The sequence below is a fragment of the Pan troglodytes genome, chromosome 16 (assembly GCF_028858775.2).
Source record: "Pan troglodytes isolate AG18354 chromosome 16, NHGRI_mPanTro3-v2.0_pri, whole genome shotgun sequence".
In the NCBI taxonomy this organism is placed as follows: Eukaryota; Metazoa; Chordata; class Mammalia; order Primates; family Hominidae; genus Pan; species Pan troglodytes.
The window spans coordinates 44,632,491-44,646,796 of record NC_072414.2 but is presented as its reverse complement, the minus strand read 5'-3'; the positions used below and the strand labels follow the sequence as shown (position 1 = coordinate 44,646,796).

At 34.4% G+C, this 14,306-nt stretch overlaps 1 protein-coding gene across 20 annotated transcripts in view; it reads left to right on the top strand.

Annotated features, from left to right (window-relative positions):
- ATOSA (atos homolog A) overlaps window positions 1–14,306 on the top strand; it is a 128,513-nt gene that overhangs the window by 51,823 nt on the left and 62,384 nt on the right. For 3 of the 20 annotated variants that reach the window (XR_010151386.1, XM_054666959.2, XM_003314676.6), the window contains exon 1: window positions 5,920–6,108. The exons of 16 other annotated variants lie outside the window; for them this stretch is intronic. Coding sequence is in view for 3 of the 4 variants with exons in the window: in XM_054666959.2 (XP_054522934.1) it covers window positions 6,072–6,108 (37 nt within the window). In the remaining variant the exon portion in view is untranslated. Of the gene's footprint in view, window positions 1–3,323; window positions 3,382–5,919; window positions 6,109–14,306 lie in introns of those variants that run through there. One more of the 20 variants, XM_009429158.4, reaches the window with a different exon arrangement.

Here is a 14,306-nt window from a genome sequence, read left to right as displayed (position 1 = left end):
TCTTGCTATAAGCAATGATGACTGATTTTTTCTTTTTTCTACTTTATTTGAAAAGAAAATTATAGTCTCAACTCTTTATATTAATTTTACAGCACATTAATTCTACGGATTGTTTTAGCACTTAGAACTAAAAGTGTTCAAGATTTGATTTTGTTACCTTCTCTGTGTAAGCTTAAGTTGCTGACTTTTCTGAGTTTCCATTTTATTGATTAAAACTGGGATAGTAATAGTATTTTACACCATTTTATAACTTTATTAGAATGACATAACCTGAGTGAAGTGGTTGTGCCAGGCACTTACTAAACACACAGTCAATGAGTATGTTCTCTCCGAAGTTTGTTAGCTTAGGGAATTGGGAGGATGCCACTGATAATAATGGTGACTCTTATTCAGAGGAAAACTAATTCAGTTTTAGACATGCTAGAGTTTGAGGTAGCCAAAAGAGTTTAGTCATATCACTTGGAAGCAAACCAATGTAAAATAGTTTCAAATAAGCAAATTTTAAAAAATGTTAAATGCAAAGCAAACAGTATTAAAGCCTTGGGGACTTAATGATTGAGTCTCCTTACACCTATACAAGATTGGCTAAATACACATACAACTGTGTCACTCTACCAGATTTCTGTTAACATTCTCCAGAATTTAAACTGCAGAATCAGTCATTTGTATGACTGTTTGTCTCTATTAGCAGAGATAATGACATGTATCAGTGATAGGTAATTGTGGGAAAAAAACAGCACTTGGAATTAAACCTAGAGTGGGTGATTCTTACAGGGTAACCCACCGGCTACCTTAATTTCTATGGTTCAGTTTCTTCATCTACAAAATATTATTTCACAAAGTTGCAATTGTCAAAGGGACAAGTAAATATGGGATCCATTATCTTCATGGAAAAACTTTTCATAAAATGTTATTTTATTATAATAAAAAATGTGTGATTGGTTTTCAATTTCAGATTGAATCAAACATAGCATTCTTTGTAATAGCAGGAGATTAACAACATCCCAGAATATATCTTTAAAAGAAGTATGGATAAAGAAAAACCCATATGCACCTCTGCACACATTTTATGTAATAGTGGTGATACTAATTTACAAAGACAAAGTATATAGGATATTAAAAGTGAATTCTTAATACCTGATCTTGATTCTTATTAAATCTGACTTATGTGTATACAAGATATTATTAGATGAAGTGTTTGTCCAGTAGCTTAGCTTATAAATAACCCCTGTTCTAGCTCATTTTAAACAATGTAGTATGAATGATGCCAAAAAACAGGCTAGAACATTTTCTTCTTTCCAAGATCTTAGATTTGGTAAACAAGCTACTGCTCCTGGAACTAATCTAGGTCATCATAACCCAAAATCTTTTGAAATATGAGAGTCCAAATTAAGTCTCTTAGGTACTTTTTAGCATTTTAATTTTAAGAATGTGTTTAACTCTTAAAACAGTATATTTGGGTTGCTGTTTGGCCATTTGGTTTATTTGTACCTTGTTATAATGAATGCAAGTCAGTGGGTAATCATTGCAGCAAATATGATTGCTAGGAATCTCATGTAAGTGGAAGTCAATATAATGTATGGCTTAATTTATCCCTGAACTGACCTAACATCACATTTTGTTTTTTAATAAAAACTGGTTTAATGATATGATACATTTCTTTATTTTCCACAGCTGTTAATAATGTTATATTTTTAACTATTGCTTAGTCTTCATTACAAATTATTCAGCTGGTAAATGTGTTGTTCGATGTGACATTATTTAAAAACTTTAAAAAAATCAGCGTCACAGAAATCTTTCTTTGATCAAGAGTTGTCTCATTCCCATTGTTATTAATACAGTATACAACTAATGTATGCTAATGTATTGCTGTTATTTGTGTGTGTGTGTGTGTATGTATGCAGACATATGGTCACATCATGTAGACCTGATGTCTGCAAAGGGAAAGAGGAAACTTCAAATTAAGAGCCGAGTACTGACCTAGGTGGTTTGTAGCACTTAGAGAAATGATTATTCCCACTTTTCAAATAAAGAAATAGATTCTGACAGGTTAAATAATTTGATAACACATCCTATAAGTGGAAAGAGCTTGAATTTGTGGCTTTCCTCCATTATGTCTTGCTGCTTTAAGGGGTCTTTCCAATCATGAGGTTGGATTTTATACAAACGTGTTTACACTACCACATCTGAACATTATCCCCTATCCCTCAAAGACTATTAGGAATAGAAATATCCTATATGTGTAGCACATTGCTACTTTGAAAATAATTTTATCCTGTCCTATTTTATCCTTACAACATACCAACATTGCAGACAAAGAATGAGGAATTTCAAAGAAGTGCTTAAGATCAAAAAGCTGATCAGAGGTAGGATTTGGGCCAGAACCCACATCGATGGTCCCTAGTTCAGTGTCCTTTTCGACCTCCTTTCACTTTCTCTGGATTAGGTGATCTGTGATCATCAAGTAGTGAAGTTTTACAGATTGAACCTTTTATCGTTGTCTTTGTGATCACACTACAGCTACAAAACAGCTATCTGTTTGCAGTCAAATCCTATTTTTCCATGTTACAAGCAGTGTATTAATGGTAATTTTGAGGTATAATGAGGCTGTCGTTGTGGTTATTGAATGACTAATACATGGGAAATGCTTACATGAGATTTCTGTATTTAAACTTTATTTTTGTGTAATGCCATATTTGCCGTAAGGCAAATGCTTACATGAGATTTCTGTATTTAAACTTTATTTTTGTGTAATGCCATATTTGCCTTACGGCAAATAGTAAGTAACATATGTAAGAAATTGTTAGGGAAAGGATACTAGTGGTTAAGAGCACACATATTAGATTTAGGAAGACATTAAGTTTGAATCCTGGCTTTACCCACTTGGTTCTAGTTACTTGGGCAAGTAACAAGCCAGTTTTAATCTGTGGGGATAACAACTACCTGAGGATCAGAGAAGAGTACGTAAAGAGATTAGCATCATGCCTGGCCCATGGGCCAGTAGGTAGTGGCTATTTAATATATATATGATACATATATTTAGTAATTATTTAATATGCGTATATGTGTAGTAGCCATTTAAACATTACCTTTGAAGGGTTCTTTTTTCTATCTGCAATAATTTTTTTGTTTAGAAAGTCTCAAAGATAGCATGTTATCTCTTAAAGTGTCTTACTATCGGTAGATCTCAATTATTTCTGCTAACAGAAAACATAGATGATCTGAAATAGTTATTTGAAATTTTCCCATTTTATATTTGGAAAACATTGTTTTGTTTTTAAAACTTTTGTAAAAGATCTACTATCCTATTTGTTTCCCTACAGGAGCATGGTATGTTTCCTGAACTGTCCATTTAGAGAACATACTTAACGACCATGCTAGGTGGGTTCCGGAGGAGCAGGGGAAGGAGGTTTGTTATGGTTGGGGATTGAGAACTGAGAATCTGGGACTAACACTTGTGTAGAATTTCATGTTATTCAGATTCTTAGTTTGTAGTCTTGAGATTTACAAAGTAGATAATGTGCCATCATTTTATAGCATACTCATTATTTAGTTTTGTGTACCAAGATGAGCAAACTGGGGAAAAGCAAACTTTTTTCAAAAATGTATGAAGTGCTGTTCTGAAATTTATTGGAAAACTAGCAGCATAGAGGGGAGCATTTCACTAAATAAAATTCTGTCTCAGTTGGATTTAAGTTTTTAAGGTGGCACATCTATTTGGAGTGTCTTTTATCATTTATAATTACATGTTGTGACTAAATACATTTAATGTTTTTTCTGTAAATTCTCTTTTTATATGACATCAATAGATTTATATTATAGATATATGATATCACTACCCTTTAATTTTAAAGTTTAAGGATTATAACTGAAAGGAACTATTCCAAAACAACCCTGGGATTATATATTATAGGAGATAGGAAAAGGTTAATTTTGAAATATAAATTTATTAATCCAAAAAATTTTTAAATTTGATTTCCTTTAACTTCCAGTTGTGACTTGTAAATTTTAGATCTAACTTCCTTATTTAAACAATGAAGATGGTCAAATAAGATGTTCTACTTGCACTAGTCACCTCCCATGATTGTGAAATCAAATCAAATATTGTATAAAATATAAATGGGGCATGGTGCTAGGTAAACAATTAAGTAGACATAGTACCTACCTTTTAAGCACTTACAGTGTGTTGGAGGAGACTGTCATTAAACCAGTCATTTTGTAAACAGTCTTTCTACATTCTGTGCAGTAAGTGTTAAGGAAAAAGTACAGTGGGCCTGTGACTAGTCTTGGATTAGGAAGTTGTACAGATGAGGAAACTGAAGCTCATAATGGTATAATAATCTTATATGTGGTCTCACTGTTAGTAAATGGCAGATTCATGTTTTGAACACAGGTTGGCCTACCTCCAAATTCCTTACTGTCTCTACCGTGCCATTCTTTCTCTGAGTCACCTACCTCAGGCTTATTGTGTTTCCAAACACGTCTTGTTATTTCTCAGGGGGCTTAGCAGCTCTCCCTCTGGCTAAATGTGGAGCCGGTGATCAGATTCTTTAATGAGATTTCTTTAAAGCAATAAGCCTCTTCCGGGTTGTATTTCTTCTGTACTATAGAACTCCAGGAATCCTAGAAGCTTCTTCAGGGGTAGAAATCTTGTGGATTCTGGGTCTGATATGAAATTGCATGTTATTTGTGGCTTCTCACTTAAAAATAGCCTCATAGTGCTCATGGGACACTTTAGTAACTCCAACACTTCCATCAGACTCCACTCCCTAACCCCAAGACACTCAAGATAAACAAAGATCTGAGTAATAAACGGCATGCTTCTGCTGCGGCCTCAGCCTACTCCCCCAAACCTTTCCTGTATGGAAATCCTAGAGCCACCACTGATAATGCATTTTATAGGAAGAATGCAAATAAAGAGTTCCATTGCTTTAAACGTTTGAAAACCACCATCCTAGTTGATGTGACGTTCAGGAGAAATATTTCTAAAATGAGAAATTTTTATAATTCATCACATCTGTTCATCCCCTACTACCTTCATTGATTCTCCCAAACAACTTTGTAAGCTGGGGAGGGATTTTTGCTGTTAAAGTTTGTGGAGACAGTATGAACTGGTAAACTGAAGCCCAGTACTTGAAACCTGAAAAAAAGTCTATACTTTTATATCTCTGGGTAATTTTATGATAACAAAAAGTAAATGAATTTAAGCTAAACGTCATTGTTCTATGTATCCAGAGACATTTTACCACAAATACCTAGTTAAATCTTGTATTGTCAGAGATTACTAAGTAACTGATAATTTTTCCTTTCTGAATCTTTTTCTAGTCAGTCTGGTAACCTGTTTCTTTAGCCCTCTTAAAAGGTACTGCATGCATTTGAGGAGAGACCATTTCAGGACCTATCCCATTTTAAATATGTAACAGGTTGTGCTTTTCTAGGAATTTGTGAAGTTTGTTGTAAAATACTTTATATAAAGTTCCAGGTATATGAAGGTTGACAATGCTTTATTCTGATTGTTGTAAATTTTTGTATTTATACATTTTCAGAGGGTTTCACTTGGTAGAACCTGATTTAATTTAGATGTGAAGTAACTGATTCCTTCCACAACCCTTCTTTGTCTTCAGTTTATGTGCATCACTAACTGAAATAAATTTTTGTCTTACGAATTTCTCTGTTTTAAAAGCAACTAAAGAAACACATTTCAGGGGCAAACGCTAGAATACTTTGCCATTATCAGTCTACTGTTCTTTCCTTTCAAGTTGCCTAAACACAGCTGAGTTTGTAAGACGAGCAAAGAAAACATGACAGTGCTGCCAAGTAGACAGGAAGCTGTAGTGGACCTAGCGAGCAGGGGAGGTTGAGCACACCCTCTGTCCAATCAGCTGTGAGTGCTGTTGCTATGTGCGCTCTTACTCTGCTGCCTTTGTGAAAAACCTTACACGGAGGGAAGCGGGATCAGCACCCAACGCTGAACATTTGTTTTAACCGCTGCAGACATCTGGATCCCTCAGTTACTGATAGTATAGCTATTGATAGCCAGAAGGCAACTTCTTTTATACAAGGATTCCAGTATGGTTTTCAGTGGAAACAAAGGGCTTCACAGAGAAGGTGTGTAGTGAAGTGTTTTTTAACGGCTTTATTTTTAAGCTTCCAATTTTCTGTAGCTGTTTACCAGTTGGCTGTGGTGCTTGCTTTGCATGGATTTTTAATAAATAGGTCTAGGAAAATTATCTCACTTTGAAAACCATTGAACTTAGAGAATTTTCTTTAGCTTCATATAGCCTGTTTTTTTCGAACAGCAGTACTGAAAAGATTATTAAAATGCTGAACTGAACAATGAGTAGGAAGAAAAGAAACCAAATACAATGTGCTCACTTCAATGGGGAAAAATGTGATAGAAATGAGAATACAGAGAAGAGAATGTGCATTAGCCAGAAGCATTAACTGTATGTGGGGGCAGGAGGTATTTTTTTAAATTAAAGCTGTTAAGACAAATGTATTTTAAATAAGCTGCATATTTTTAATTGAATTCATGTTTCTGAATTTGACAAAGATTGTCAGAATTTAACTGAGATTTTTGACATAGTTTAAGGAATTGGTGTGCCAAAATCTTTTTATAAAGCATTTCTGAAAATCCTACCTCAAATTGTGCAATCTCTTAATTATTTAATTCATTGACTAGTTCTGTGCAGTTCAGATAAAGCGTCATAATTCAACCGCAAAGTCAGTGTAGTCTTCTATTAAACATCCATATAGAAAACTGAAGGATAAAGGATTTTGAAGACAACATACAAGGTTAAACTAGTATTTTAAAATTGAAGTAGGCCTCCTAAATGTAATAATTGCATATCTGACTTAGTTAATACTTCAAATATAGTCAAATCTTATTAAACTATACTAATATATGTGATAATTAAACAGAGTATAGGTTACCATTTGTTTATATAGGATCTGGAAAAATTGGTCTGTTCAACAGATTATAGGAAAGTTTTAAAGTGTTTTAATAAACAAAAGGTCTTTTTGTATCTTTCTCAAATACTGTGAAATTAAAGTTTACATATGTGATTTAGCTAATGATTCTTTTAATTAAAGCAGAACAGACTAATTAGCATATTGCCCATTTTACAAACGATCCGTATTGAGCTAATAACCAGCTTTTCCTTTGCTTTTTCGTTTTACGTGGCTAAGTGGCCTTTAGTTCACTCAGTGATGTATGTCTGATGAGTAAAGTTAGTATAAGCTCAGAGTTAATATTAGGGCATTGTTATATATATATAGTTTGGAATAGGGTGGGTTTTGTTGTTCTTTTCAAAAAATACCTGTCATTAGAAAGTCTTAACAGTGTTAGCATTTCTGGTAAGGAGAGATATTTCTTTTCTTTAAAGAGAACTCAAAATATTATCCCATGCTTTTGTGCCCTTTGCTGATCTTTGTAACAGTACTATGTATATAATATTTGTATTTAAAAGATTTCTAATAATTGGTGAAAATTTACAAAATAGTCCTTAAAGATTAAAAAAATGTTTTACATAGATCTACATGTGGCTAAAGTTTAAAAGACTGGCATTTCTTAGATTTTCAAGTTTGTAAGGTGCAGCCAAAAACTTGAATTTGATAGAAGTTATAAAAATTATAGCAAAATAAAGTTATATTATTTGGACTTGGTGGCCTCCACAGTATAAAGCACTCACTTCAAGAAAAGCAGCTGTGTGTAGAAGGGGTAGGGGTATGAGAGGGAGTTTGGAGTGAGAGGCAGACACAGGCAGAGAGGACTCAAGTTTGTTAAATATGACTAACCACATGAAAGTCAATCTAGCAATTTTCATTTTTTAGCTGTAACTCTTATGAATTACTAATTTTATTTTCTAATTATAGAACCATAAAAAACAAAGTTTTGTTTAAATTGATTTGCTACCCATTTTATGTTGGTTTATTTCATAAAAATTAATAGAGCCTCCAAGAGAAAGGCTATTTCTCATTCATATGCTGCAAAAGATGGGGGAACGTGAAATTGTAAGAAAGTTGAGTGTACTGCTGTGTCACACAGAGGCTTTGCCATTGTGTTCAGGAGGAATATTATTGGCAGAATTCCAGACATTATTGCTGGGCTTAGCACCTAAAAATGTTTTATATACTGGAGCATCTGAAAGTTCCTATTCAGTAGCAGAACTTCAGGGTAATTGAGGTTTATAATCTGGTCAGTTATAATAACATTGCTAGCATATTTCAATTTTTTGGATTTGTCTATTATTTGACAATATAATTTTTATTGTCTTTGTCTATGTCAGATCTTTAAATTGGCTATTGTTTTGTGCTTATGGAAAAATACTTTAATTCTCAAAAACAGTGATTTCTTTTTTGTTTTTGCCTCTTTATAAGGAATAGCAAATAGAAGTGCTAGTATTTACTAGATGCAGTGATTGCTACAGTTGGTTTTAAGTAAAACAGATTGTTTTTGATTATTTTGAAATCAGGCAATAATATATAATGCTGTTTACAGTTCTTTAAAAAATATGTAACTTAAAAACTCAGACTGGGAAGGGTTAACAATCTGAGTTTTTCTTTTTCTCTAAGTGTTCTGTGAAAATCTTTTTTTAAATCGTTCCTACTTCAGGTATTATCACAAATGTTTGATTTCTATATGTATGCCTTAAGTGATATATGACACATGTTTTCCTTGACTCTTCCTTGCAGAAATTTCATTACTTGTTCATAGTTTGAATCCAAGAAATATTTGCTTTTCATAGTCAGCAGGGCCAAAAATTTGGTCTTGACAACTTTTTGTCAGGCATTTTCACATATCGACAGTGTTTTTGCATAAACTGTATTGCTTTTGCAAGTATATAGTAAATTTTTTTTAATCTTCAGATGTTATAGTATCAAAAAATCAAAGACCTAAGTTTTAAAAATATAATTGTTTGCAGTATTACTTGAATCTATTATATAATCCTTTGTGATGAGGCTCAGTTATAAAAGTGACAGCATGAGGACTATTGAGAAACTGGAAATATCTTTCTGTTCTTTTCTTCACTGGATTCCTCAGTTTTACTCACTGAAAGACTTCTGGACATCATAGGACTTGAAGAGAAGGTTTATAATAAGCCCAGGGACAGTAAAATTATAAATTTGAGGAAGTAGTCAAGATAGAGTATAAAAAGTAATCAGCCCCTAAGGCTCATACATGGTTGGGCCTCAGATTTTGCTATAAGCTTCCTGTCATCTGTCATATGAGAGGGATGCTGTGTGAATCAGTTATGTATATTCCTGTTCTTTAACATTGCTAAATTTTTACCATTAAAATTTATGTTGGTTTCTGTTTTCTTAATATTTTGAAGGTGTTTTGTTTTTTGAGGTTCAAATTTTGGGTGGTGGGTACAAACATACAGTTAGAAGAAATCGTTCTGTCATTCAATAATATGATAGGAAACTATAGTTAATAATTATTGTATATTTCAAAATACCTAGAAGAGAAGAATTGTAATGTTCCCAGCACAAAGGAAATATAAATGTTTGAGGTGATGGATATTCCAGTTACCCTGATTTGATCATTACACATCATATACATGTGTTAAAATATCACATGTACCCCCAAAAATACATACAACTGTGGTATATCAATAAATAAAAAGGAAAAACAATTTTGGGTGGATTGCCTGTATAATTTATTATTTAGCTGTGTAATAATGGGCATAGTTTCACCTTCTGGGCCTTAGTATCCCCCTCGGTATCATGAGATTTTAGGATGATTGTGGGATTTAAATGAAAGAATGTGCGAAAGTACTTAGATTCATTACTACTTATTAATTAGTTATTATAATAAAATGTGAGATTGTATTATAACTTTCCTATTCTTTAAAGTTATTCTACATTAAAAACGTGAATATGTTGAGTTTTCTCAGTATTTTGAGAATTTTAAGCATAGTTTTTTAGACCTTTCCCTAAGATACACTTCTAGGTTTCTCAGTTTCCTAAGGTACTTCATTAACTGGAAAGCCATGGAGATATGGGGATTGGGGCAGAAAAAGAAGACAGGGTTCATGGGTAAGTGCATGGCTAAATATCTGAAGAACGATAATAGTCAATAGTGGTAAGGAAAGAATGAGTAAAATGAGAAGAGACATAGAAGGCAAAAGAAACATTTGTTCTGTTTGTAGTATTTTGATAACATATTCATACAGTTTGATTCTTGTAGTGTTATTTTGTTTCTGTTGTGTGTGTATGTACACTCGTGTGTGCTGACACCCCCAGATTTCCCCCACCCCTCTGACCCCTGCAAATGCTAAGCTGATTGACTAGACTTGCTAAATCCCTTGGTGATTTATTTACTGGGAAGTAACTTTATTCTGACTTTTCTTTTGAATTCCTCAGCTAGAACTGAGCTAAAGGTGACATTGTAATTGCCTTCCATATTAATGACAAGGGACAAGCCAGCTGCCTGGAAGGGAGAAATTAAATATCATCACAGATACGAGTGTAATTGTCTTGAAATATTAAAATTTAAGACTAAAAATCTAATGGTTTTGTGAAAACTCAAACTTCAAAGCCAAAATGCTCTTTTGTCATTTTCATAAGTACACAAAACTTCAGCTTCTTTCAGCTGACCACAGTATTTTCATCGCTTTGAGCTGACATATGTTATTTTGGGAGAGAGGTTTAATCTGGTTTCCATTCTATTTTTCATATTTTGATCAAGGGTAAAATTTTTGTGATTTTTTTTTTTTACATAAACTAATTTAGCCCTCCAATTTGCTGGAAGGTGCAGGTTAGCTTAATGAAAGAGAACACACAAATGTAAAACAAAACAAAAGTATTTTCCAAGTATACTCCATTTTATCACTGTCATTGAGTCCAGTAATATTAACCAATTAGCTTCTGCATTGGGCCCAGAGACTACTTACAGTTGACAAAAGGGGAGGAGAACCCTTTTAAAAATAGGTATCCTAATTTTAACTGACTACATTGCATTGGTGTATATGTTTTTGGGTAATGCATACTTACCTTAAATCGCTTCTCTCAAAAATATCCATGTAGAAAAAGAATGATTGCTGTACGTCAGCATCTTCTACTGACCCTTTTGAGAATGTGCTGAATACTGTCAACCCCCTTGCAAGGGGGAAAAACACATCTATATTTATGTACACATAATTTTGTGGAAAATACCAAAGAGGATCATAAATTACCTTAGGTTAAGAACTTTTTTTTAACATAATTTGTTTATAGTCAGAGTATGAAAGCATTAATATTTAAAAATTGAGGCTTAAAACAGATTGGATGCAACTTTCAGAACATGTATGCAAGCAAAGTGTCACATGGTATTTTTTCCCCACTTCAAGGGATATGGTAAAATGTTCCCATATGTGCTCCATACATTAGTACCCTTGTAGATGGGTTTGCCCTGGACAGTACCCAGTATCCCTTTGTGGACTCCTACGTTCTAGATGGGCTTCAAATAGAAAACCTAGCACAAAAGGACCAGCCTGGAATGCGGTGTTCAGGTCTTCAGAACCTACAGGCCACATCTCTAAGTTGTAGACTGAGATTAGAGAAGACCTAATGACACCTCCTTTGGCCTTAGACTGCCACCCGGAATCTCTTCCAGAAATCATTCTGCACGAGAAATGACAGGTCCACTGCTATGAATGTCACCCAGTTCTATCTTTGTTCAAGAGAATCAAGCAGAACTGATCTGTGTGTGCCCAAGTTTCTCACCTCTTAATTAAAAAGTCCTGTCTTCCGTCCACTTTTTATTTCTCCAGGAGTTTTAGATTTCACACATACACGCATTCTGTGGGAAATAGGATGTTGAGAGTACTAGAAGTAGGGGTCATTCATATGGTTGGGAGAAGGAGGTTGAAAGGACAGAATGTATTTTGGGAGACCAGCCTATGTTGTAACCATTTTCCCATGAGGTAAAAATGTAAGACTAAACTAGGTTAAGTTTAAGGATAATTTTGGAAAGTCATGTGCCATTTATGTAGGATTAATGAAGCTGGGGGGAAAAAACAGCACTGGGATAGTGGATTGTTGCCTTTTTAACAGAATATTCTTATGAGAGTATAGGTAAATCTAGAATTTGGTTTTGAGAGGCAGGAGTTTGTTTCCTTTTGTTACAATGTTTTCTCAGATCTTTGTCTCAGAGTTCTTTCTGTATGAGGTGTGGAGTGATAACACCATATAATCAGGAATATTCCCACAAAGGATAGTGAAAAGGACAATATTTTCTACTTGAGAGTCTTCAGGCCCTGAGACTATGATGAATTGTGTCTGATGGTTTACACAGAGCGCAGAGAAATGAAATTGAATAGGATTAGTGCAGGTAAGACAGAAATGAATTGAGGAAACCAGTAAGTTTTCTCGATAACGCTGACTAGTTCTAAGTCATACATTTTAAATATCATACCCACTGGGAGCTTTCTCTGATGTCCAAGATTGAGTTCCCTCCTAAATATTCCCATAGCACCTTGATCTACTCCTATTTTATTTATCTTTTTAAAAATTATTTATTTATTTATTTATCTGAGATGGAAGTCTTGCTTTGTCTCCCAGGCTGGAGCGCAGTGGCATAGCGTGATCTTGGCTCACTTCAGCCTCCGCCTCCCAGGTTCAAGCAATCCTACCGCCTCAGCCTCCCAAGTAGCTGGGATTACAAGCATATGACTCCATGCCCAGCTAATTTTTGTATTTTTGGTAGCGATGGGGTTTCACCATGTTCGCCAGACTGGCCTCGAACTCCTGACATCAAGCGATGTGCCCGCCTCGGCCTCCCAGAGTGCTGGGATTACAGGCATGAGCCACTGCGCCTGACCTCCTTTATCACATTACCATGAATTAGGCTTATCTGTGTTCTCTCCATACGACTGCCCCCTACTAGAAGTTAGCAACAGTAGCTTATTCTCCCATTGCCTCTGGAGAAGAGCTGAATCTCAGACAGTTTTTAACACATAAATATCAAATACTTCTTTTTTCTACTCTTCTAGCCTTTCAAATTACTTAGAATTTAGTTTTCTTTGTATAGCTTGAGTTGCCCTCAGCTGCTCACATAAGCATTCAATAGGTTGCTGTGATCAATCTATAATCCTTCAAATGACTGTTGAGGCCTAGAAATTCTAATAATCAATACAGAAATTAGAACTCAAAGTGTTCTCTCCTTTTATTTTTTATTTTTGACAATTTTTGCCCTTGATGTAGAGATTTAGTGATTGCCTAATCATTTTAAACAAATGTTTCCTTATCTCATTGAAGAGAATTACATTGATAAGATAGAAAAACAATTGGCAATTAAACTATGAAATCCAAGAGAAGAATAAAGTAATAGTTATCTGGGAAGGGTAACAATTAGCTTTCATCACTTTAACCAGAAATAAGCTGAAACTAAGAAAACAAAATATGGTGACACATTAAACATCCATTTGAGTGCCTACCTGTTCATGTCAAGCACTGTGCTAAGCAATAGTAGTTGGTCTTAATTCTCATAAAGCTCAAATAATGACTTAATTTTATTTGTGCTAAATTCTAAGAAGGAAAAGTATAAGATGTCATAGGCTCTTCTAACAATGATAAAAAGCCATGAAAGAGGGTAATAGGATCAGATGAGATGGATGTAATGAAGAATTATGTATGTAAGCTGAAACAGAGATCATCTGATTGTTTCTTACCCTAATTTTTTAATCTGAAGAATCTGATGAAGAGGTAAAGTTAAATTTTTCCTCCATAAGAATAGAAATTAAGTTAGAAAATGTAGGCCAGGCACAGTGACTCATGACTGAAATCCCAGCACTTTGGGAGGCCGAGGTTGGAGGATTGCTTGAGGCCAGGAGTTCAAAACCAGCCTGGCAACATAGAAAGACCATCTCTCCAAAAATTAAAAAAAAAAAAAAAAAAAGCCTTTCACAAAAGCAACAAACATCTAATTTTTGAATAAACTTAACAGATATATTCAGGAACTTTATAAAGATTTTAAAACTCTACCAAATAATATTTTAAAAGACTTTCATATATGGTGAGATTTAAACCTTTAAAATACAGGGTTTTTTTGGTTTTTTTTTTTGTTTGTTTGTTTGTTTTGAGACTGAATCTCCCTCTGTCGCCCAGGCTGGAGTGCAGTGGCGTGATCTCGGCTCACTGCAACCTCCGCCTCCCGGGTTCAAGTGATTCTCCCGCCTCAGCCTCCTGAGAAGCTGGAATTACAGGCACACACCACCACACCCAGCTAATTTTTGTATTTTCAGTAGAGACGGGGTTTCACCATGTTGGTCAAGCTGGTCTCAAATTCCTGACCTTGTGATCCGCCTGCCTCGGCCTCTCAA